The sequence below is a fragment of the Lissotriton helveticus genome, chromosome 6, assembly GCF_964261635.1.
Source record: "Lissotriton helveticus chromosome 6, aLisHel1.1, whole genome shotgun sequence".
Taxonomy (NCBI): Eukaryota; Metazoa; Chordata; class Amphibia; order Caudata; family Salamandridae; genus Lissotriton; species Lissotriton helveticus.
In genome coordinates this window covers 293,067,093-293,093,919 of record NC_136067.1, presented here as the reverse complement: position 1 = coordinate 293,093,919, position 26,827 = coordinate 293,067,093, and the positions used below count along the sequence as shown (strand labels likewise).

Below are 26,827 nucleotides of genomic sequence, written 5' to 3'. Positions count from 1 at the left end.
TGCCCCAGCTGTCGTGCAGCCAGTTGTGTCAGATTTGGGTGGCCAGCCAGGGGTAGCATAATACATGCTGCAGCCCCTGGTAGGCCCTGGGTACACCTATGCCCTGGATACCTAAGGTAAACTGTACAGGGACTGATCAGGTGACCCAGTATCCAATTGGATATGTACCTAAGGTACATGGAGTCCATTTTAACAGAGAGAGCAGGAAGCCTGGGGTCCTGAATAGCAGGATCCCAGGCCAACTAAGTAAAAAACCAGCAAAACACTAGGCAAAAAGTTGGGGGCAACCATAGTCAGATATCCACCTTCCTACACCACACTATCCCATCAAGGACAGGCCAAGCAGTGATGTTAACAAAAGTCAAGTCTCTTCTCATTCTGTGTGCAGAATGTGATGAGGAAAGTGGAGCCAAAGTTCCATTGAGATGTCGAATGCATGTTCTTTCTTCGACAGTGTCCATTCATAATTCGAAAAAAATAAAACACAAACCCATTTGACATAAAAAGGTAAATTGAAAAGAGCACCAGCCAAAGATATGTCCAAGGGGGAATCAAAAAATGTTTTTTAAATAAGCTGGCATAAACTGCAAAACGTGAGGGTATTTTCGAGGCATTGGAAACAGTGTCAAATGAAAATCTGGATTCTGTGGCCAAACGTGCTTGCAGGTCAGGCATGGACATGTCAGTTGGGTAAGTATAATCTATTTCATCATGGTTTGTACCGGGCAAAGTACTTAATAAAGGACTGGAAAGTGCAGGTAATTCGATGGCCACTTCAGTTTCAGGATTAGAAGCAGTGGCCACAACTGAATTTCTCACAATGGAAGGACAGGAAACCGCCGGTGTCATGCTAAGAAGAATCGGCCACTCTGTGTATCTTGACATTTTCAATTGAGATAAACCTGTTTTCCTTACGACCAGGAAGCGTTGGTAAAATAACTGTTCTTGTGCCCTTCACTCCAAGCACTGGAACCGGAGCTCGGTAAGAAGGACCAAATTCTTTCTTGTTATCGATCTTCTCTCGAACCAGTTCTCCAACTTGTGGTAGCCAGCCGACTACCGGGATTTGCAACGCAGCATCCCACGTGGAGGGCAAATGTTCCTTTGCAAGACTGTCTCTGGTCTTTTGTAGATCCTGTAAAACATTACAATGTTCATCTACGTCAAAGGTTGCGGCGCAAGCCACGCAGTCCAGACCGTCAAGGTCAGGGACGTACATCTTGATGCCAAAGAGCATTTCGTATGGGGTCCGCCCACCCAGAGACCCTCTAGGGAGATTATTAAGAGCACGCTGCACGCCATTGAGGTGGGTCAGCCAGTTTCTGCCAGTGCCTATAACTCGAGCTGTCAAAGATTGCTTTAAATCACGGTTCATTCGCTCCACTACACTATTACCCTCAGGTCTGTAGGGAGACGAAAACTTGACTTGGACCCCCATCGAAGTCATGGCATCCTTATACGCCTTAGAGGCGAAAGCCGGACCCTGATCCGAATGGAAGGTACCACAGGCAAAAATCCCTACAAAGATGTGCAAATCTCTAATGACAGTCCGTGAATCAGCGCTGCGATGGGGCCAGACCCACACAAAGAGTGTGCATGAATCAACTGCTACTAAGATGTACTTATACGCAGTATCAGAGGAAAAAGGACCGCAGTGATCTAAATAAACACAACCAAGCGGTTTATTAGAAATGTACAACTGTGTCTGTGGCGGACGCGTAGCAGTCGAAGGTTTAATCTGCTGACAAATGTCACAAAGAAGGACATAATCACGCGTCTGTTTGTACAGTCCCCGCCACCAGAAACGTTGTTGTAATTGAGTTACAGTGGCCGAGACGCCCGCATGCGCAGACGCCACACCTTCATGAGCCGCAGTAATCAAGTCAGCCCTGCGATCCGAGTTGGGAATCAAACGTTCCCCAACATCAGGAATTTTCACAAAAGGAACCTTATCGGGACTTAAGTGGTATGTGTACTTCGAAGGGAACCCCGTAGGATGTTTATCTCCCTTCTCAGTGGCAGCAACAGCCGCCAAGATGTCACTATCAATCTTACTTTTGGACCGAGTAACTGCTGCAACTAAGTATGTAGACACCGCTGATTTCGCTGCTTCATCAGCAAGCGAGTTACCGACAGCGTGGACTCCAACACGCTGGTGGCCAAGAGTATGAATTACAAAAACGAGCAGCAACGTAGCCTTAAGCTCTGCCCCTCGAACCCAGATCATCTTATGTTTTATTGTGCTACCCTTGGAATCATGAAAATCATTCTGAAACCAAAAGTGCAAGTTTTCATTGTAAGACTGGACACAGTAGTAAGAATCACTCACAATAAGAGTAGTAACACCAGGATCAGCGTATTCCAACGCTAGTAAGAGAGCACGAAGCTCTGCCAATTGTGCGGTGCAATCTCCCAGAGGCAGCGTGTGCACCTCCCTGGATATGAACTCATTGTTCAACATGGCACCGACCACAATGGCGTACGCGGAAACGTAGGCATGTTTAGAGCCATGCGCAAACTGCGCCGAACCATCAGTGTAAATGATGCAATGGAAGTCCTCCAAAGGTCGCATAGCTAGAGGAGCAGGATGAACAAACTCATACTGCAAGTACTCTTCCGACCGCAACGAGGCGTCAAAAATAAACGTGACATCCGTGGACGTCAAGGACGCAGCCCACTGAATCCACCGAGGGTGCAAAGCTTTTGAATTTGGTACACTGGCTTTCGTGACTGCCTCCAAATGTGGACAGGGTGTAACAACCAACATGCGTTTCCCCTGTGACAGAGCTCGTTCCTTAAGAATCGCCATCTGCACAGCTGTTAAAACCTTTTCCACAGTGGGAAACCGCATCTCAGCCGAAGTGTACAAGTGTGACTTGTAAGCAATAGGTACTGTGTCTCCTTCATTAAAAGTGAGGTACGTGAAACCCACTGTCCCCGGTATTATTCTTATCACCAGGTTGGTATGGTTATCACGAGTCAGTAAGAACTTAGAAGCGAGCAGATCAGCCTGCAAGGACTGCAAGATGGCTGAGTGCTCAGGCAGCCAGCATGATTTAGAAAAGGTAGGTTGTATCAAAGCATACAAAGGCTTGATACGCTGGGCATATTCCGGAATGTATGTCCTCCCGAAATTTAAAAAGCCCAGTAAAGATTGTAATTTTTTCAGTGTTGTAGGAGCGCGCAACTGTGCGCATTTCTCCAAGAAGTGAGGAGCCAAACCTCTACCTTCATTGTTGAGCTCATAGCCCAGGAACAACACCGTGTACTCAGCAATGTGCGATTTTGCAAAGTTAAATTTGTAACCCATATCTGCAAAGTCACAAATAATTGAATTTACACGACACAGATGCTCCCAAATTTCGTCGTCTGTGAGATACATGTCATCCACATACGAACAAGCATCTGGGTCGATTCTCTCCAAAAGAGAGACTATGCGTGCGGTAAATATACCAGGACTATTCTTATAGCCCATTGGGAGACGCCGGAATGGTTTTTGGACCCCAGCGCATGTATAACTGGTCCATTGGGAGCTAAAGCTGTCCAATCTGTGGGCATAGAAACAGTTGGATATGTCAAGCGTTGTTTTAAAACGCTTACGCACTAGACTATCCACTAGGGCAGAGCCGTGAGTATTCTGTACTGCACAGTTACGGCAATGCGAGTTCAAATGCCGGTAATCCAATACCAAACGATACGATCCGTCAGGCTTGGTCACAGTAAAAAGAGGATTATTCATCGGTGACACACATGTTTCAATAACTCCCTGATATTCCAATTGTTCAAGGATTTCCGCGACGGAAACCTTGACTTCACGCCGAATGGGATATTGAGGTTGAGGCTGCGGCTGAGACCGCAATGGAATTTCGTGGCAAGGGGATAATTTGTCCCAACCACATTGGTTACGGTACAGAGCCGGTGCGAGAGCCCGAGCCCACTCTTCTGCAAAATGCTGCGCATGGTCTTTCGAGACAGTGTTCGCGAAACTGGGCAGGATCACCTCCTCCCCTCGCGGCGCCGCGAGCACAAAAGGTGGGGGCCAGTCAGCCTCCGAAAGTAAGATATCATACGTAGAAGAAAGATTTTCCCAAAATACCCCTTTGATTGTACGCTGTATGTCACCTTCAATTAACAGGACAATTTCATAAAGTCTTTCAGGGGGAGCAAGTCTTGTATCGGCTGTTTCTATTACAACATAGACATCAGTCGCTGTCACCCTCAGTAGTGGACGCAGCGCCTCTCTCACTATGGTAATCTCCGCCGCGCTGTCCAAGCAAGGTCAGAGCCCACGTCAGATTCAGAAGCCGCGTTCTCACTATCTGTGGCATATCGATGCGCTGTTAAGGCTGCGACTTTCTTTTTCGCAAACTGCGGTCTCTTTGGCGTAGAATCCTCCTGCTTCCCTGCGCCTTCTGACTGGCGGGGCTGGACACGTCCTTGTTGGCCACCATGTCCCCGTCCGCCTCCTCCTCCACCGGTCTTTGGGGCCGATGAGTCCTGAAAGGAACGAGGAGAGCGTTGATCAGAAACCTGAAATCGATCAGGTGATTTATTCATAGCGCGATGGCGCAAATCATAAACTCTCTCTGTTGGCGCAGTAACTTGTGGCGCAGGATAAGAATCCTGAGTCTGCTGTTGTTGCTTCCCCTGTTTCTGATTTTTAGGCCAATTTTGTTTTTTGGACTTGGGCTGTACATCTGCCGCAGCAGACTGCCCTTGTGGTTGTTTTTTCTCCTTGATAGGAAAATATTTCAGACCTTTACTTGTGCGACCTATAGTTTTATATGCGGCCACAACAATTTTAGCTAACTGTCGGGGTTTTTCGGCATCGGGTAGAGCAGCCAAAGCATTCGACACCTGAAAGTTCACCGCATCTCCCTTTATATTGGAGAGGATGAGATCGCTAACAATCTCAAAAGAACTACACAGGCGCATACCAAATTCAACCGCTGCTTCCGGTCGTGATCATCCTGAACACACTTAACGATCGTAGGCAGTACGGACATAGACGGGGTGCCGAACACCTCGTATAAACGGCCGCAAAAGTTTTCCCCCAGCTTTCACAGTCAACAAGTTCAGGAGATAAATCCTTAGGCAAAGTAATCGTCAACATTCTATGTTTATCAGCAGGAGTAGAATTCGGAAACACAGCCTCCAGCTGGTCAAATTTCTCGGCAAGCCAGAAAGGGAATTCATCTTTATCATCGGGTCGCTTACCAAAAACCGAATTGACCATAACCGGATTGAGCCTTAAACCGCCATGCTCCGTTTGAACGGCCGGACCCCCCGGGGGACCCCCCGGGAGATGACGACCTATGTATTGTACTAATGCACGAATCACGGCAATCGAGACAACATGTAGTCTGCGAATATCCGCAAGGGGACAAGCGCCGTGATTCGGGTGCGGGGTGAATCCACCCAATGCAGGCCAATTTGTGCCTGGAACGGACAAAGGACCTAACCTCGCAGCGGACAAAGAGTGGGGTAGGGCGCCATCAAACCAAACTCGATGCTGCCAATGATCAATAGGTATTTCCAGTGCCCTGTACGGTGTATACTCAGCCGGTACAAGGGAGGGTGTGTAGGTGTGGAACACACCAGAATTTGCGTCCACTCCCGGAAACGTTACCCACGAATAAAACAGTCCGAAAGGGTACGCCGGATCTGCACTCACCACTAAAATCACAGCCAAGCCATCTTACGGGACTTGGAAAGCCTGTTAAAGGTTGCGCACCGCAATGCGACTATGCTGCGGGATGGCCACAGCCTGCGCCATGATTACACCGGAACTACTGAAAAACAAAGGAAACTTTGTAGCACAACTGGGTAGTAATTCAAAGAAACCGTTTTAGATAGATTCAAGCTTTAAAAGACCTATTTAAAAAAATAGGTAGGTTTCTCCGACACCACAGTTTTCCGGAAACGACAGTGAAGGGGTTAAGGTTTGAACGATATACTACTCGAGTGTCATGATATAAGACCACCAACGCATGGGCGCCATGTAGCAGGGTTTCTGTTCTCCCACAGAACTGTGCATAGAGGATTGGAACCTCAGCGAATTAGGGTGACCCAAAACTCACCTTAGTACCCAACAAACCCCTTACCGAGCTAGCTACAGTGTCTCATTGGTCATAACAAACTCACAATGTTTAGACAAACCAGAACATGAACTTACAATACCTCAGGTTAAGTGGAACACATGAGCACTCTTTCGTTATACAATCATTTCAAACCAGAACGTGGAGTAAATGAGGAAACGTGCACATTTGAAATATTTATTTACTAATGCCGTTTTCTCAGGTGCAGTATCTTAGATAATACAAGGAAACATATTATCAGAAGCAAAGTTATCAGCATAGTTACTAGTCCATAGAAAGCAAATGGTGACAGCATGTTAACATGCTGTTATGAATAAGGGTTAACAACACTTATTTCTCACCCTCCCTAACTCATATATTATATTAATAGCTAAGAAGGTCTCTTTGGGTTTTAGCAGGGCGGGCCCATACCTCAGGATCCTAGAATGAAGAGATCACATCAGCATACACCAGCTCTCTCTGCATGTGAACAGCATCAAGTGTCCATCTGTGCTCTAAGCAAAGCAATATAAAACCCGCCTAAAGCCTAAAGTTGGCAGAAGCTGCACTTATGTTATGTCTATAAAGGTGCGGAGATCAGACCTCATAACAATTCTGTATCGTGTTATTCCTGAAGGTTCAGCACTCTCTGTACAGACATAGTTTATTAAGCAAAGCTGATAGCAGAGCAATAACATTATTCTCATGTAAACCACAACGGGTTACTAGGTTGAAAGCTAAATCAACAATTAAGTGTCGTGTGCAGAAGCAGCAAAAAGGAAAAATGGCGTTTAAACATGTAACAAGCCCATGCTAACTTAACACATTATAAAGATAAACAGTAGCTATATGACACTGCAATAGTGATAATATGGACTGTTTTATGGTCCACCTGTAATGTTTTTTGCCTTGGGTCGACAGGATCTGGTGTAAAGAGTTCATCCTGGTCGTCTGTTCTCGGTGCCGATTTTTTTCGGTTCTGAGTGTGGCTTTAATTTGGTGTCTGAAGCCTCAGAAGGAGTTTTATGCTCCGTGGGGTTTGAAGGTGGCGTGGAGTCAGCACTTTTTGGGTCTGGACAAGGGGGAGGTTACTCCTATGTCCTTTGTCCAGTTTTGCGCTAGAGCGGGAGCCATTTGGTTCCCAGAGCTGGTTTGAACTGGACTATGCACAGATGCACCGAATGTGCCCCTCATGCAGACTTAGTGGTGCTGGCAAGCGCATCCACCCGGTTCCAATACACTAAATCCTGTCTGGGAGGTGTTCACACCTTCCTGTGACAGAATGCCTATTGTTCTGCCTTTCCCTGCTCGAGCTTGATTCAGCAGCAGGAGGGCAGAATCGTCTCTCTGGTCGGCAGCAACCATTTGTGCTGTCGGGGTGTAGAATGCTGGCACCGGGAACACCGAGAACCTAACGGAGGGCTCTTCCAGTGCTTGGAATCATACCTCGCACACTGTTTAATGGGGGTAGGATTCCAACATGTTTGATACCAAACAGGATGGGATTTGTTGCAGTCAGTTTCGAGATGGTCATCGCATAATTTCACAGTGCCCCTCTATATGGTATATGGCTGCTTCACTTACAATCCGGGAGAATGGACACCGTAGGCTGTAGGGGTGTCCTGCTTATGCAGGGGCACCCTCACACTTACAACCAAGCACCCTGCCTTCAGGATTGCCAAGGCATTCTATAGGGATGACTTATAGGTTTTAAGTGCAGTGACCCGAGATATAGGAAACCTATATCTTTAGTAATTGGTGCTAGCACCAGCTTACACAGTCTACAATGGCAGGCCTGTTGTTCAATTTTGAATGGGTGGCATAATGCATGCCTCAACCCATGGGGGACCTCTTGTCTCCAGAGATCTTTGGGTCCTTTCAAGGGACTCTTTGATTCCAGTGGCTCCACTACTTGCTTAGGGCCTGCTAAGACGTACCTAGTCATAGTGAGTCACTTAGACCTTGCTGGTCCTGACTCTTTGATTTCTACGCCTCTTGCCGTTGTCAAGGTGTGTTGGTGCCTCTGCCGGACTCTGATCCCCTGGCTTTCGACATGGGATTTTGTAGCAGCACCCCACAATATTTGCTTGGTATGTGCTGGAACTTTGACTGAAGTGTATTGAGTTCCTGCTAACCAGGGCCCTAGTACCAGTGTTCATGCCCTAAAAATGTTCAATTGTTTCTCCTAATTTGCAAAACCTTTAACACCATCTGAAAGTCCCTAGTAAATGGTACCCCATGGCACCTAGGGCCTGAGGTACTAAAGAGGGCCTTTAACAGCTGCAAATTGTGCCACACTAAGGGCTCCTTCACCAAGCACATGCAATAAAGCCATTGCAGGTTGTGTGTCTTGGTGGAGACAACATTGTAAACACAACAGGTCACACATCCCTGTGTGCCATGTCCCTAACACTGCATATAATATTTGTAAGTCACCCCTACAACAGGCCTGATAGCACAATGGCAGGGTGAGGAATATTACATGTGGGGGCATACCTGCATGAGCAGAGATGTCCCTGTGTTGGTCAGTCCTATTACTACCAATACAAGTGACTAGGGAAGCCATTTTAAACCTGTACTGGACACAGGTGAACAGAAACTGCGTTAAAGTTGACCCGTCCTGCAGCTGTTGACTCCAGAAACATGGAAGAACTGCATGCCTTTGAAAAAGACTGAAGACCTCCCACGAACAGCAGACCTGTTCTGAAAACACTCCACAAAAGAAGACTGAGGGCTCCTGAACTGCCAAAACCCGACAACTGAAGCCACCACTTCACCAGTTGCCTCCGGTCCGAGTCGAGTTGAAGTGGGCCAACGGAGCCAACAAGGTTCTCCAGCCTTCCAGAGCTCAAATCCATTGTGGTTTCAACCCTCCTGGACACCCCGACGTCGCCTGTAGTCTCTACAAGCTGACCCCCTCAACTACGACTGCTTCAGTAAGGATAAACGGATGCCTAAGGACACCTCTGCAGTCGTCCCCCGTTTACGCAAGGCTTGAGCTCACTTGCTGGTGCAGCCAGGCTGGCTTCCTAGCCAGAGCCTGCAGCTTCTTTTTACAGTGACCGATCCCCACTGAAATGCATTGGGCTTCCGATGCCGAATTGCACCCTGCCGCCCTCATGCTGCTGGTGCTGCCTTGTGTGAGAAAGTGGCTCTATATATACTGGACCAGAATAAGGTACAGTGCGTATAGAGTCCACAGACCCCAGAGGTATAACAGAGGTTAAAGTCAGGACTGACCTTACATTCAAAAGTGGTAGCTTGGTGGAGCAGTAAGGCAGTACCAGAGGACAGTGTAAAGCATTTGTTGTACAAACTCAGTCAGCAAAAGGTTTCACACACTCAAAGACTGAACTCCAGGCCAATTGTTTTTATATCAAAAGATATAGTTGTTTTATTTCTAGAACCAACAGGTATCAGAAAATATACTGTTCTCAATATGAGAGGTCTCAGATGAGTACGTTGCAGAAAGGCAATATACTTTGTAAAGACAATAGGTACAGGGGTTGCAGTAGGCAACACAATTCTACACACAATTTAGCATTGAGCTCAATGGATTTCCTTATATAAACACAGTTGATTACTTTGTAGGTTACTTTGGTAATTCCAGGACTGGCTCCTAGGTTCAGTCCTGGGGTCTAAGCTGTAAACAGTTTAGCAAAAACGTTTTAGGTATTGTAGTGATTCTTTAGGAATAAAAAGCTATTTTAAAAGTTCACACTTAGAAACTTTTCAACAGGAATCTGGCAATGTTATCCAATGGGAGAAAATTCATGTTGCAGGTAAAGTACGATCTCGTTACTTTTGTAATCCAGTACTGGTCTCCTGGGCCAGCACTGGGGTCTCAACTCAAAACAGGTAAGTACTTACATTTCAGTATTTCGTATGATTTTTAAAGAATATTTCTAGTTTTCAAAAGTAGACACTTGGAAGAAATTTCATTGAAAAGCAGACAATGGATTCCTATGGAGAAAATACATGTTACTAGTAAACCTGTGAAGGATTACGTTTGCGGTTCAGTACTGGGCTACAAGGTACAGTACTGGCTTCTCCCCTGATCACAGGTGAGCACTTCGGAATTCGGGTGATTTTATATGAATATTTTTAGTTTCCAAAACTTCACACTTAGAAGATTTTTCGAGTCAAACCAGTCAATGTTATCCAATGGCAGGTAAGTGAGTCATCAGTGTCCAGGTGAGTACTTGGCTGGTGAAGTTAGGGTTCTGGGCATAGACTCCAGGGTCAGGTAAGTACAGTTGGTTCACCCCCAGCGGCACAGGCGCGGCCAGGTGCAGAGTTAGTTAGGCCCAATGTTATTCAATGAGGGAAAGGGTGCCTCCGGTAGGTGGCTGCTGGCTAGCAGGCCACGCGGCTGTGGGAGCTGGGCTCCTGGTCACAGGTGTCTTTTGAGGTCTGGAAATCTTACGCCCTGCTGGTCGCGGTTGGAGGGGTCCTCTGTCCTGAGGCTGCAGGCATCGTCGGGGTCTTTGGGCACTGGACTTCGGGTCCCAGTCGCCGGGGGAACGTCCTTGTGGTCCTGGATCACTCGGGCACGGGCCAGGCTCGGAGGGTGCAGAGTGGGTTGGTCCAGAGCTTCTGGCTGGCACCAGGGGTAGTGTTGCAGCATAGCCTCTGCTGATGGGAATTCCGGGCTTTAAGAGGGTCATGGCAGGCAGGTCCTCTGGGTGTCTCAAGGTTGCTGTCCGCAGGAGTCGCCGGGATTAGGCAGGAGCAGGTTCCAGGATCGACAGGCCGGTAGGGCTGGAGCCAAGTCAGTTGTTGTCTTCCTGTTATTAGCAGCTGCATGGCGGGTCTTCTTCCTCTTGATCTTCTTTCTTCTTTTCTTATCGAGATCTGAGGAAGGAAGGTTCAGGGAGCAACTAAATACTGAATTTAGGGGCGTTACAGGTAGGGCAAGGACAGGGACGAATAGGTACCTGTCCTGGGGGGTGTACACCCCCTAGCCTGCTCCTCTACTGTGGGAGGGGGGCAGGAGCCTAGCTGTGATTGGGCAGGGCTCCCCATCTTGAAGATGGCCGGAGCCCGGGGTCGCGCTTCACCTCGTCTCCCCCACCTGAGGGGAGGGGTTGGCACAGGCTGGCATCCCCCCTTCCTGACGTACTTTTTCCCGCCAGTCTTCCCGCCAGAGTGGGGGTCAGGACTGGTGGGGGCCAGTTGCTGGGTACAGCAAATGGTCTGGAGAAGCTCACAGACGCGGCATGCCTTTGAAGCTTCCCCCTGCCTGTCCTGGGGGAGGAGACCTAGCACCTCGTCCAGGGTGTGCATTGTTGCAGGCTCAGGAGAACGGAAGGGCTCTCCACCCAGGGGTCCAGCAACATGTCTGCTGTGTGGCAGCCTCTGCAGCCACTCAGCCCAGACGTGGATTGTAGGCTAGGTTTTCAGGGGGCATCTCTAAGATGCCCTATGGTGCATTTTACATTAAATCCCACACTGGCATCAGTGCGAGTTTAATGTGCTGAGAAGTTTGGTGCCAAACTTGTCAGTCTTCTGTGTAGCCATTATGGTGCTGTGGATTTCGTAATGACAACCTCCAGCACCATATACTCTTAATGGCATCACTGCACTTACAGTGCCCAGGAATGGCCCTGGGTACTGTAGGAGCACAGGGGTCATGCACCTGTGCCCACACCTCTGGCATTGGGCACCCAGCTAGAGGGATGACTGAAGTATGCCAGGGCAGTGGGTTGTGTGGGCATGGCACACAGGGATGCGTGCCATGTCGACTTGTTTTAGTTCTGTACTTAGGCACTCAGCCTGCAAAGGCAATGTGTGGGTGCCAGGGTACAGGGCCCCTGAGGGTGGCACAATAAGTGCTGCAGCCCTCAGGGGTCTTCCCTGGTCAACATGCCCTCGGTACCTCGGGTACCATTTACATGGGGCTGACAGGTGGCCAGAGATGTCAATTGGGTTATAGTTTTTTACACAGTTTTAGGGAAGGAACACAGGCCCTGGGTACCTGGTTGGCAGTAGCCCAGGGCACACTCAGTCAAAGCACATCAACAGTCAGAAAAAAGTGGGGGCATACCAATGCGAGAAAGATGGCACTTTCTCACACCTTGGACCCGGCCCAACACTCACCTTAACTCCTGGAGACTGGTCCTTTAAGTCTATGTACTGTACTTGTTTGCAGAACTTGTTCTTTCCCACATAATGAGGCAGCTTCCTACACTAATAAGGTGTGGCAACTCAGGAATTGACACCCAGTGCGCCAGCTGGCAACTAATACACAGCAGTCTCACATCTAGAGGTAGAGTCGCGGCTGAAGCGGTGTGCACCACCTCGTTGTGCCCGAAAGTCAGTGCTGGGGGAAAAGATTTCTGTACCAGTCAGCAGCTAGGAGAGAATTCACATTGTGAGGAATCTGCAGGAACATGCATCTGTCAGGAAACCAAGACTCAAAGCAACCTGCTATCATTTAAGATGAAACTGAAGACACACCTTTTTGATGCATACCTACACAACTATCACCAACTTTAGTTTTTGAATCCAACTGAGCTTTCTTCTTTACTTCCCCTGCGTTACTTAACCATATTTATACTATTTGACCCTACAATTTGTTCTTTATGTATTTCCTAGTACCCTGTTCCACTGTACATAAACAGGCCTAATAAATCCATAAATATTTCATAGAATGGCTAACAAGGTACTCCGTCTTTTAGAGGGGATATATCCAATAGGATAAAAAGTGGATACAATCAACAGGTTGAAATGTCTAGAAGTACCAAATACAATAGATTTTACTTTTACTTAATGTATATGAAAGCTAAATTATCATGCTAAGTAAATAAAGCACAAAATACATAGCAACAACTTACAATTACCTGCTGGTCAGGTGAAATAGATTCTAGAGCTTTCTGGATAACACGACATCCATACATCTGAAGCGCCAGTGGCAGAACATGACCACGAATGCGGGTAGCCAGGGCCAATTTTTGATCCATACTCCCAAACTACAGAAACAAAAACATGATTTGGTTTATTTATCGCAATTGAACGACTTTCATTAAGATGGAAGGTTAAGAAATTTTACTAGAGACATTGTGTTTTATTGCAGAATAACAATCGAAAAACAATTCAGCCCAAACATAGAAAGTAGCTCTTTACCACAAAACTACATCACATGATTATTTTAAAAACCATTTATTGAGCAACTCATCTTTCAATATTAAAATTCCATGGAGGTTATGCATTAGTGTGAGAGTGCAAATAGACCAGCAAAACTGAGTTAAGATGGTAATTTCCTTTAAAAAAATAATTATTTTTAGCACCTTTACATTTTCAATTACAAGTTACTTTGTGGGGCTGTTCACATCACAAACTAAGGCTGAGAAATCAAGGTCAGCCATACTAAAAATAGTCCCTGGAACAAAGCAGGCACGAGGGGTTGAGGCTAACGAAATGGTTACTTAGAAGTAGTTTTGCAACCTGAAGTAGCTTCTGGATTTACATGCTGTTTCTAATTCCATCATCTAGTGCTTGGGTCCGGAATTGTCTCTATGAAGACTCATCTTTTTTTCGTGTGCGTAGTCGACCATTTGGGCTTGAACCAGTCCTTGAGTGATACCAGACAGTCGCCAGAAACCCCTCAATACAGTTACCCTCTTCAAAATCTTTTTTTTCCTTCCCATTTTTCCTTTTGACAAGCAACATGTTGGTTTCCTTCATCTTCCTTGATGTTCTCTAGAAGTTAATTTTCGTTTCGTTTAAAAAGCTTTATTTCGGTACATTGACCATAAAAGCATCACAAAGGTTAAAAAACATATATCATTATCACAGGAATTAACAACATTAGTACAATTTTGCATCCAGTCGCCATAAAGCAAACAGTTAGAATAAAGTGCAAATGCGTATGGTCAATACTTATGCACAGGGAGGAAAATTAAGAACATTGCTAAAAGCCATAATGGGTAATAAAATATTTTTTTTAAAACAAGAGAAAATACTCTTTTCTTTAAAAAAAAAAATACAGTTAAAAATTAGTTACCGTAGATCAGTTTAAAAGTATTAGTGAATCTGAGCAGACCGTGTACTATATTCAGTCACTACGCGAATGGCTCCAAAAACTTCCTCCTAATACACCACATTGAGAATAAAAAACGGGAAACAGAATAGACTATTGGGAGGCGGAGCTCAGTTTTCAATATTCTATAAGCCTCACTAAAGTGTCTTGTGCCCATGTTCTTACAAATTTGTACGAGCCAGCGTTTTCTTAACGACCTATAGGAGTCACACTGGAAAAGAACATGTACCTCAGTTTCGTCCACTAAACCACATGCAGGACATTCAATCATAACCTGTCCCCCCCCCATTTTTTAACATACGATCGTAGGGGGAGGCACCCATACCTGAACTGGAGAAACAATTTTTGTGCCAGCACTGGTTGGATGCTATCCAGGATGGGCTCTGCCTGGTAGATATTTTTAATTAGAAGGAATTCACTTGTAAGCCGTCCCGATGAAGAGCTACGCATCATCTTGGACAGCCGGTATTCCCTATAGGCAGTCACCAGTGTATTCCTACTAAGTGATTGTGACACGGTTTGGGGCTCATCCCACAAATCAACACGTCCCAATTCTATACATACGGCCTTAAGGTGCCTCAACCAAGGTATCTTACCCACCCCTTTCAGCCCCAATATCTCAGTTAATTCTTCACTATACGGGGCTAGCTCGGGAGTGCTCCACAAACGTCTCCAGAAGGTCAGTGGTCTAAGTGCGGCATCCTCGGTAATTTGTCTGATTCCTAGGTCCATTCTCAACGGGATCAGAGGAGTGCTTATGGAGAGGCTAAGAAGCTGTCTAATGAAAGCATTCTCAGTGCGTTCAAGGGATACGAGTGCACAATGGCCCCAAATTTCTGCACCATATAACGCAGCACTTCTTGCCTGTGCCCTGTAGGCCTCCATAGGAGCATAGACCTGCTTGTGTGATGCTCCCTTAAAGAATTTATGGATACCTCCCGACACCTGGGTGAGCTTCAGGTTACACTTATTAATCTGGGCTCCCCAGTCCATGCTCTCCGTCAGGGTGATGCCAAGATAGTCAAACACCACCACTCTTTCGAGTGGTTGGCCCCCCAGGGTCGGATTGCTGCGTGTGCTTTTACCGCCATTAAAGACCATATATTTGGTCTTCTGAAGGTTTATCTCCAGACCCCGATGTTTGCAGAAGACAACGAAGTTGTCGAGCGTCCTCTGAATACCCATAGGGGACTTGGCCAGCAACAATGTGTCGTCTGCAAACATCAGGGCTGGTACACTGCGCCCTGCCAGTTTGGGGGCATCAATGTTAAGACCTTTGTTAAGATGGTCAATGAGTCCATTAACAAATAAGGCAAAGAGTGTTGGGGCCAGGACGCATCTCTGGCGAACTCCTCGCATAACTGGGATTGGGGATGTAAGATTGCCATGTTTGCCGTACCTGATTTGGGTATAATTGCCCTCGTGCAGGCGAGCAAACAAGTGGCAAAGGTAAACCGGGACCCCCATTCCAAAATGATCGACCACAGCCTCTCTCTGGGGACCAGGTCGAACGCAGATTTCAGATCTACAAATATTAAGTATAGAGTGCCACTCTCGATCTTCCAGTGAATCATTTGTAATCTGAAAATCTGGACGACCGTAGATGTCCGTGCTCTAAACCCAGCTTGGAGTGGAGTTAAAATGTTGTGATCCTCCATCCATCCATGCAAACGCTCGAGAAGAACACGAGCGAAGATTTTTTGGGTTACATCCAAAAGGCTTATGGGCCGATAATTCGATGGCAGGAGTGGGGACCCTTTTTTAAAAATAGGTATAATTTCAGCCCCCGCCCATGTGGGGGGCATGGGGATACCCTCCAATAGTGCATTAAAAAACAGTAAGATAAGGACCCCAAACTGAGACTTCGCTATGAAAAAGATCTCCTGGTATTCTGTCTAACCCCGGTGCTTTGTTAGGAGCTATTTTCTCCAGTGCAAACTCAATTTCACTAAGTTGAATTTGTGGCCCAGTGACCCCTCATGGTTCTTCTTGACCTCCCTCTATTGCATTGTGAGGGCCATTAGCTGGGGGAGCATAAAGGGGTTGGAAATGAGCAACCCAAACATCTTCGCTAATATTTGGCTCAATGGCAGATTTGTAGTTCCTAGAGCCCTCGTTGACCAAATTCCAAAAGGCTCTAAGATCCCGTACTAACAGGGCTGCCCTAATATCTTCCCACTTTTGGTTTTCCCAGCATGTTTTGGCCTGTTTCAATTCCCTAGTATAAGCGGCCCGTGCTTCCAACAAATCCGTCCTTTTGTTACTCTTAACTGCATTCAGTAAATTTTGCTTAGCAGCTCTGCAATTGCCATTGAACCATTGGTGGCTAGGCTTGGGCTTGTCCCTTGGTTTACTATAGTTAACAAAAAAGGGAGCCAAAGTATCCATTAGTTCTTTATGGTTTTCAGAAATAGTTAGCCCAAAATCCAGAGAGCATGTTTCAGTAGCTAGTAAGTCTGCTTTAGCAAGAAAAGGGAGTACAGTCTGGTAGAGGCTGGCCAGCTTTTCTTGGGAGATTGTGAAGTCCCCCCAGCGTACCCTTCTCCCTCTATTTACTTGGACTAGGGCGGGGACTGGATTCCCATCCGTTAAATCCTGGTTTTTGCCAGTTGAAAGGCAGATATTTATGTGCAGGGCATTATGATCACTATGGCTGCGGGGACTAATAGTGAATCCAAAAACTCGATCCCAACTACCAGTATCAACAAGGATATAATCAATAATTGATGTGGATCCTGGTCTAATAAATGTAATGTTGGAGGGAGTGCCTGCCGGGAACCGGCCATTGCAAGCCCGAAGAAAAACTTTTAAACAAAGGGCATTTGTTTGCAGTACTAATGGGGTCCATGCAATAACAGGCGGAAGGCTAGTTTCTGGGATTGACCAGTGATGATCTTCATCATATATGGTATCAGGTGCCAAACCCTTAAGGGGTTCAAATTGGGTATTAAGATCGGCACCAATGAGCATCTTTGTGTTAGGGGGAATTGTTTCTAGAAAGGCAGACAGGGCATCCAGGGTTAGGGAGGTCGCACCTCTTGCAACAGGTCGGGAATAAACATTAATCAAGGCAAGGTAAGGACCACACACAAAATGTCCATGGATTCAGTATCTAATTCTTTAGCCTCGCACCCTAGGTGCGTGCCAACCCAAATGGACAAACCACCTGACGGTCGCCCCTTGCCCAAGTGGGTAGCTGGTTTATCAAATATAACAAAGCCCAAACTCACAGGCTTGGATTTTGCCCAAGTCTCTTGAAACATGCATACATCATGCTGATCAATAAATAGGCACCACTCACGATTGTTCAATTTAGATGGGAGGCCCGCCACATTCCAAGACAACACACTAATGGCAAAATTAGTTATGGATCCCCCCCTCTATCCACAAACTTGAGGGTTGTGCCGCTAAGGGAACTGGTGGACTAATCTCATGAGAGACAATGGGGGAAGTTGCCTTGGCTGGTGGCTCCAAAGCAATCAGTCAATCGTTTTGGTCAAGGGAACCCAATAGATTGTACCTATTACTTAGGGAAATATGGCCAGTGGGTACGGTTAAGAGAGGGCATTCAACTATAGGAGAGGTGCTAATATTAGGAGGGGGGAGAACACTGACACGATCATGATTAATTAAAACTGAACCAGTTTGCCTTAGTATATGATTCACTAGTTTGGGAGAGCCAAAATTAACCACAACACAATCACCAGTCAACGTTTCCTTAGTAAGTTAATTTAAAAAAATAAACCTCTAGTGGTGGAGGTAGGTGGGTGGGTGGGGCGCATCTGAATCTAGAGACTTTTTCAGGCTGCAAAACTGCAGAAAGGACACGTGTGTTGGTGTCTGTGATATTAATTGCGCACTTTCATTTGATGCAGCAAGCCTAATAAAGCATTGTAATTGAATTGATGCAGAGATCCTTTTGAAAACTATTCCAAATTGACTTTGTGCTGATACTGTGATCACATCACATTGCGGGAGTGTTGTGGCCTGAGCAACTCACAGATTTTGAAATGGCGTTATTTACGTAAATGGGGTCTCTTGAGTTTGCAGGGCACCGATTATTTATAGGTGCCAGTTACCAAATTGGGGTTATCATTCCTTGAGGCTATAGACCGGAACCCCTAGGCACACCTCATCTCTACAGGGGATTGCGGTTTGTGCATTCTATCAGCAAGTGACATACCAAGACCGTTTTTTATTTTACAATCTATGGATCTATAATGGACCCCTCTCCAACAGAGTCCTCCAATAATCGAAGGAGGCTTTAGTAAAAAAATAAATAAAAAAAACACATTTGAATACAAGACCAATGAATTTAAGATCCATTCTTGAATGTACGGTTTATAATTTGCTGCATGAGTACTACCTAATGGATGTTTCCCATTCTTCATCCTGATAACGATCCTGTGCAAATAACACAGAGTGCAAATTTTGACACAATAATACTGCACTGTGTTTCTAGAATTCAGGAGACTGCAACTCTATAAACAAAAAACTGTACATTCTTCACAGTCACTATTTATGAAAATATTGTATAGCACTAGTGCACTTCTTAGTCACCTCAGTTTGACTGCGCTGTTTGGGAATACCTCATATACATAACAGAGCTTAATGAATTAGTCTTCCTATGATACCAAATTTCTAACCCCTGGTATGACGGCAGACTCAATGATGACAGGCGTACTATGCGAATGGCAGGGCGTACCTGGAGATCTGACCCCTCATCACTGCATCTAAAAACGCTTAAGAACAAGAGAAATGCCTACTTTAGGAAAATAAAGCGCGCAAAGTCGGACTTCTTTAGCCGCCAGTTGGACCAAGCAAAAAACAGGCCAAGAAAGCTGTTCGAACTAATCAAGACTCAAACAAAGACACAACCCTTACAATCAAACAGCACAACAAGCGACACCCCACACTGTGAAGCCTTCTCTGCTTTCTTTAAGCTAAAAACCGACAACATAAGAAATGACCTCATCATGGATGTAAGCCGATTCCCCAACCACACCAGAATGTCTAACACTCAACCTAAAAACAAGGCATCATGGCTGCACTTCGACACCTACTCGGAAGAAGCAATACACAAACTGCTATGCACCTTGAAGCCCTCTAACCACCTCATAGACCCCCTACCTGCTAATGCTGTAAAAGACTTCATCCCCCTGCTCCTCCCACTTTGGACCCAAATCATCAACAGCTCCCTTCAACAAGGTCTCATTCCGGACTCCCTCAAGGTGGGGCAAGTTACGCCTATACTCAAGAAACCTACAGCTGACCCGTCTGACCTTAACGATTACCGCCCTATCACCAATATCCCCACCCTGGCCAAACTGCTGGAAAAATGTGTCCAACTCAACTAACAAAACACATTGACCAATTTGACCTCCTCAACCATCATCAATCAGGCTTCCGAGCGAAACATAGCACAGAAACAGCTATGACACACATAATTGATGATGCCCTCCAAATCCTTGATCGCAATGAGTCCTGCCTCCTCATCCTTCTTGACCTCTCTTCAGCATTTGACACGGTCAAACATGAGAACTTACTGGAGCTGCTAAGCACTAGAATGGGTCTATCGGGAACTGTTCTCAAATGGTTTTCTTCCTTCCTTCATAACCGGTCTCAGAAGTTCAAGACCGACAATGTGCTATCTACACCTGTGCCTGCAGATCTAGGTGTTCCACAAGGTTCCTCCCTCTCCCCCACACTGTTCAACCTCGTCATGGAACCGCTCGCCACCTTACTCCAAGCATCCAATGTTCAATTCCATATGTACGCCGATGACACACAACTTTACCTAAAGTTACAATCCCCGGAAGATATCAAACTTCTGAATTCCACACTTAGTAACACCCAATCTTGGTTGGCCGATAATCACCTCAAACTAAATGCTCTGAAAACTGAGTTCCTACTCATCTCACCTCCGGCGAAAATTTCCACCACCCAAACCTGGCTCAATAACCTAACAGCACTCAATGTCAAACCTACCATCGTGGATTCTGCGAAATCCCTAGGCATCACACTTGACGCCAAGCTCAACATGCAACAGCACGTTAGCAAAGCCACAAAAGGAGCCAACTTCCAAATCAACACACTGAGGAAACTTAAACCCTTCCTCCCTGCCAAAGACTTCCAAACTGCTGTACAAGCTTTAGTCATCCCTCGCATAGACTACGGAGTTGTGGCCCTCAGCGGACTCCCGCTATCCACAACAGCACCCCTAAGAGCCTTCCAGAACGCTGCCGCGAGGCTCATCACTGGCTCAAGAAAACATTCGCATATATCCCCAGACTTAAAGTCTCTAAAATGGCTGCCTTTTGAAGCCAGAATACAGCTAAAAATCGCAGTCATGACACATTCGGCCGTGCACCACAAGGCACCCAACTACCTCGCCCAAAAGTTGTCTATATCAGGAGGTTCGAGATCCAATAGAAGTACAAAAAATTTACTCCTGAAACCTCGTAGATTCCGGAAAGAAAAAACATACAAGCGCTCCTTCTCAGGAATGGCACCCAGGATCTGGAATGCGCTCCCTCCTGAAACCAGGCTTATCACCTCCACTGCACTCTTCAAGAAAGAGGTGAAAACCATCCTTCTGGCCAAGATCTCCTGAACTTTTTAGTCGCTGGATCAGAGACTCTGCATCGCTTTGTATCATTGATCACCTTGTCTCCGGGCATTATACTCTTACCTGAAGGTGACACTACTACGCTACTCTCGTACTACCGACCAATATATGATACACTTTAGCTTATTGAATAACCCTCCCCATGCCCCCACCCCGTGTTCTCTCTATCCTAAGAAATTGGTATAAGCCATCCACACATCTAAGGTTGACCTGAACCCTACTGTAATGGGATCAATGACTTGTGCGTTCTTATATTACTTGTTACCTGATTGTATATTGATATGTTTTCTGTATGTTACTGTTATCCTATTATGTTAGTGACTATTATACTGCTCCCATTATCTGTTCAGTCCTGCTGCCCCTACCCTTGTATCTGTGAAGCGCTCTGATATCTGTAAAGATCATGTTCGCGCTATATAAAACTTTGAATAAATAAATAAATAAATAAATAAATACCAAATGTTGAATAATCAAAAAGTATTTTTTCTATAAAACCAGTCTACTGATGGGTATTCACTAGTGCATGGATTATAAAGCGGGACTTCCCTGTGGATAGGTCGAGCCCTTTAGAGTGTGTGTTTACAAACAAATTGTGAGATAGTGCCTCTTTTCACATGGTTAGCCCCCACGTTCTGCCTGGAAAATGATGATGTTTTGATTGTAAGAGCACATGGTTCCTGTCAACAAGGTCCCCTGTGTCAGTGCTTGGGAACTTCAGCTCCCGTTTAAGTCCCTAATAAATGGTACCCTTGGTATCTAGGGCATGAGGACTGACGCCAGTCCCCTAGGCACCCATCATCATGGCCACGACACTGCAGCTTGCATGCCTTGGTGAAGTGATAAACAATTAACTTGACATGGCACACTGCCCGTGTGCCAGGTCCAGTAGCACCGCCCAAGGTTTAGGTAAGTCACCCCTCTAGCAGACCTTACAAGCCCTAAGCCAGGGTAAACTATATCTCACGTGTGGACATATCTGCATGAGCAGATATGCCACTACAATATTTAAAGTATATTCTTTAATACTGTAAGTGCCAGAGAAGCCATCAAGGGTACAAGGGCTGGAAACTCAACAACACCATGATGGCATCATTGAACCCAAGAGCCTTTGGTACCAAACCAATCTTTTTAACACCTTGGCTGCTAAGGCAATTCCCGCTGGGCGCTGAGCATCCTCAAAACCCATTGTTCATGACAAGGTCAGCTCGTCATAAGCACATCTCCAGTGTACTGCATGACGAGCTGACCTTGTCATTAGCATGGAAGTGGTTAATAACCCCACACTGATACCAGTGTTGGATTTAATAAAACATTTACTCAAGAGGGCACCTCAGAGGTGCCCCTGAAACTTATCAACCCTGGTGTGTCTGACTGGCTTTAGGCAGCCTGCCACCACCAGACCGGTTTCTAGACCCCTGGGTCGAGAGCCTCTGCTCTCTGTGGCCAGAAACAAAGCACACCCAAGATGAGCACAGTGCTTGAGAGGGAAGCTTTAAAGGCCTGCCACCTATGTAATGCAACCCTAGCCTCTGCTGCTAGCAGCAGATGGCTGTCCCCGGTTCAAATCTCCATTTTTGGTGGGAGAACTGGTGGGGAAACTTACGAAGAATAGAAGGTGTGCCACCCTTTGCCAGCTACACCCCTTGGGTGCTGGAGGTGAAGTTAAGCACACTTTCCAGTGCCCATCATTCTTGAAGATGGTGGGACTTACCCAATCAGGGCTAGGGCTATGCCCACTTCCCACAGGAGGTGGCTCCCCCAGATCCTGAACTCAGATGTCGATGACCTACGAAGAAGTGCACAGTGAAGACTGAAGGCACCAACTGACTTGGCCCCAGCTCTACCTGCCTGTCTGCAGCCCTCAAAGACCCTGCTGAATAAGAGCTACTCACCCCACAGACCAGCAACCTCCAGAACCCTGGATGGACTGCCTTCAAGAAATACTCCCAACCTCCTGTGGACAGCGCACCTGTCCAGAAATAAAACATCTACAAAGAAAAAGAACTCTGCCCTGAAGAACCGCAAACTTGCGTCCAGATCTACATCTTCACCCAACGCCCACTGCTTGAATCCAAGTGGCCCACCGGTCGGGGGAAGGTTCCCCAGCGCTTCTGAGCCCAAGTCCACCAGACTCCTCCTCGATGCCTGCAGCCTTAAGAAAACAAGTTACTTACCTGTAACTGTAGTGCTCCAGTATTGGAAGCTTTCATAGATTCACATACCTGAATCATTTCCCCGTCGTCGAGACAGGAGTCTCCGGTACATTAAAAAGCAATGTTTAGTAGTTTAGTAGTTTGCAACCCATAACCTTTGTTATGTAAAAAAGGACCAAACGTTTCCCTTAGCCAATCAGAGCTCCTCACCCTCTAGAACCCTCCTGAGAGAAACTTCGGCCCCTCAGATTTTTGGGCACTTGAACTATAACACCCTTTGTGCCTAATCCGAGGTGAGCCTCTCAGGGGAGGAGGGTGGGCGTATGTGAATCTATGAAAGCTTCCAATACTGGAGAATGAATATGCTACTTACCAGTATGCATCTGTTCTTGGCATGTAGGGCTGCTAACATTCATATCTATAGCATAGATCGCCGCCTAGTGTTGGGTCCGGATGATTGCACATTGTTGTCCTGGAAGAGTCTTCGAAGTATCACGAGATAGGTGGCTCCTCCCCTGGACTACAGTGCGCATGGGCATCGACTCCATCCCCAGATTGTTTTTAGCCATTGTGGCAGAGATGGAGTTTAATCGTGTAAGCGATGGCCATGCTAGAGATTAAATGCAAGAAAAGTCTGCAGCCGCTACGGGCGCCGGGGAGGAGGGCGGGCAATATGAATGTTAGCAGCCCTACATGCCAAGAACAGATGCATACTGGTAAGTAGCATATTCAGTTCGAGGCATGTGGGCTGCTAAATTCATATCTATAGCATAGAATACATAGCAGTCCCTCCATTAACGGCGGCCGCCCGTGCCAGCTGCAGAAGTCTGAAAAAGCGTTTTAAGAACAGCCTGTCCTACAGCTGCCTGCTGTTTGGAATGCACATCTACACAGTAATGTTTGGTAAACGTATGTGGTGTAGACCATGTGGCTGCCCTACAAATGTCTTCCAAAGGAATGTTACCTAGGAATGCCATGGAGGCCCCCAACATGCGTGTGGAGTGTGCCTTGGGGGTGACCGTTAAAGTGCGCTTAGCCTTCTGATAGCAAAGCTGAATACACTTAACGATCCACCTGGCTATTCCTGCTTTGGAAATGGGGTTGCCTTTATGCTGGGCTGCGAAGGCAACAAAGAGTTGCTGTGTCTTTCTAAAAGGTTGTGTTCTGTCAATATAGTACATAAGCGCTCTTTTGACATCAAGCGTATGGAGCATCCTTTCTGCTACCGTTTCCGGGTTTGGAAAGAATGCGGGCAGTTCGATGGTTTGATTGACATGAAACTGCGACACCACCTTCAGGAGAAATTTGGGGTTAGTGCGCAGCACCACCCTGTTTGAATGAATTTGTATAAATGGCTCTTGAATTGTGAGCGCCTGTAGCTCACTAACACGTCTTAGAGACGTTATGGCAATGAGAAAAGCCACTTTCCATGTGAGGAACTGAATCTCACATGAATGCAGAGGTTCAAATGGGGGACCCATCAATCTGGTGAGCACCACATTGAGGTTCCACACAGGAGCTGGCGGGGTCCTGGGAGGGATGACCCGCTTCAGCCCTTCCAGGAAGGCTTTAATGGCAGGCACCCTGAAGAGAGAGATGCTGCCTGTTTTGGAGATAAGCCGCTATGGCGGATAAGTGTATCCGAATGGAAGCGTATGCTAGATTGCATTTGTAAAGATGCAACAAATAGCAGATGATATTAGGAATGGATGCATTGAGCGGGTTGATAGCGTGCTCTGTACAGTAGATGACAAACCGTTTCCATTTCGCTGCATAGCAAGCTCTGGTAGTGGGCTTCCTTACCTCCCGGATGATGTCCATGCATTCAGGGGGCAAATCAAGGTAGCCAAACTCTAAAACCTCAGGAGCCAGATCGCCAGATTGAGCTGCTGCGGATCTGGATGCTGAATGTCGCCACGGTTCTGCGTTAAGAGCCGGGGTGTGAGGTGCAGTCTTTGATGCGATACCACGGAGAGTTCGAGGAACGTGGTGTACCATGGTTGTCGCGCCCACGTTGGAGCAACTAGGATGAGCGTCATTGAGTGTTGCTTTAGCTTTCTGGCCACCAGCGGAATGAGAGGCCCTGGGGGAAAAGCGTACGCAAATCTGCCTGACCAGTTCATCCATATCGCATTGCCCTGCGATAGTGGGTGAGGGAACCTGGCGGCAAAGCTTTGGCATTTTGCGTTTTCCTCCGTGGCAAACAGGTCTATCTCTGGATGACCCCACTGCTGGAAGTACGGGCGGAGTACCGATGGATGTAACTCCCACTCGTGCATCTGGTGGCTGTACCTGCTGAGCAGATCCGCCATCTGATTGTCCGTGCCCGGGAGGTGTTCCGCCATGAGGAAGATGTTCCTCTGAATGGCCCACTCCCACATGCTCTGAGCCAGATAAGACAACTGTGGAGAGTGCGTACCTCCCTGCTTTTGAATGTAGTACATGGCTGTCATGTTGTCCGTCCGGATCAACACGACTTTGTTGCACAGATGTACTTTGAAGGACTTGAGAGCCATGAAGATTGACATAAGCTCTAAGTAGTTGATGTGCATCTTCCTTTGTTGCGTTGTCCATAGTCCCTGCACTGTGTAGTGGAGCACATGAGCCCCCCATCCCTGGAGAGATGCGTCCGTCGTCAGTGTAATCTGTGGCACAGGCTCTTGGAACGGTCGGCCCTTGCAAAGGTTGTGTGGATTCTACCAATGCAGAGAGCTGTATGCCCGACCCGTCACCAACACTAGGTCGTTCAACTGTCCTTGAGCCGGAGTCCACTGATGCGCCAAGCATTCTTGGAGCGGACGCATATGGAGCCTTGCGTGCGGGACTATGAAGAAGCAGGAGGCCATCATGCCTATCAACTGCATGAACACTCTCGCTGGGAGTGAGTGTCGCGGTCTGAACTTTTGGATCAGCGACTGGATGTTGTCGATCCTCGCTGGGTTTGGCTGAGCTGTGGCAGCCAGAGTATTGATCGTCGCGCCCAAATACTGCCGCATATGGGCCGGCTGAAGGTGCGACTTCGGGTAGTTCAGTGAAAATCCTAGACTGTGAAGGAGGTGAATGGTTTGGGACATATCTGCGGCGCACTGCTGGGCTGACTTTGCCTGAACGAGCCAGTCGTCCAGATAAGGGTAGACATGTATACTCTGTCTCCGGAGGTGGGCCGCCACTGTCGCCAGACATTTTGTGAACACTCTGGGAGCAGTGGTCACTCCGAAGGGGAGTACCTTGAACTGGTAATGCCGGTTTTGGATGGTGAACCGGAGGTACCTTCTGTGGGATGGGTGGAGTGGTATGTGAAAGTAAGCATCCTTGAGGTCCAAGGTTGCGAGGAAGTCTCCCCGTTGTAACAAGGGAAGAACCTGCTGCAGTGTCAACATGTGGAAGTGTTCTGAAAGAATGTACTGGTTCAAGGGGCGTAGGTCTAGAATCGGTCTGAGTGAGCCGTCCTTCTTTGGGATTAAGAAGTACAGGGAATAAACCCCTGTGCCTTCTTCCTCCACTGGCACGAGCTCTATTGCGCCTTTTTGCAGCATCACCAGAACCTTCTGCTGCAATAAGTGCAAGTGCTCTGCTGACTTAGGACGGTGTTTTGGGGGTATGTTTGGTGGGGTGGATGTCAGCTCCAAACAATAGCCGAACTGGATTAGTTTCCTGACCCAACTGTCTGTGGTGATGGACTTCCAGACTGGCAGGAACTGTTGGAGTCTCCCCCCCGACAGGTGTTGGATGGTCGGGGGGCAGTGACAGGGAGTCACTGTTTGTTGGCGGCAGAGGAACGGGAACTGTTGTTGCCTCTGCCTCTACCCTTGGCACTGTTTCCTCTGTATCCACCTCTGCCCTGCTTGCTGTAGGAGGATTGCGCACCACTTTTATTGAATGGCGTCTGCTGCGACATGTGCCCTCTGTTAACACCTCGATTGCCTGA

At 47.0% G+C, this 26,827-nt stretch overlaps 1 protein-coding gene across 3 annotated transcripts in view; it reads right to left on the bottom strand.

The window, feature by feature from the left end:
- Window positions 1-26,827, bottom strand: part of PUM2 (pumilio RNA binding family member 2) — an 893,995-nt gene that overhangs the window by 314,759 nt on the left and 552,409 nt on the right. For 2 of the 3 annotated variants that reach the window (XM_078647736.1, XM_078647738.1), the window contains one exon: window positions 12,914-13,048. In XM_078647736.1, coding sequence (XP_078503862.1) covers window positions 12,914-13,048 — 135 coding nt within the window. The remainder of the gene's footprint in view (window positions 1-12,913; window positions 13,049-26,827) is intronic. The other variant, XM_078647737.1, reaches the window with a different exon arrangement.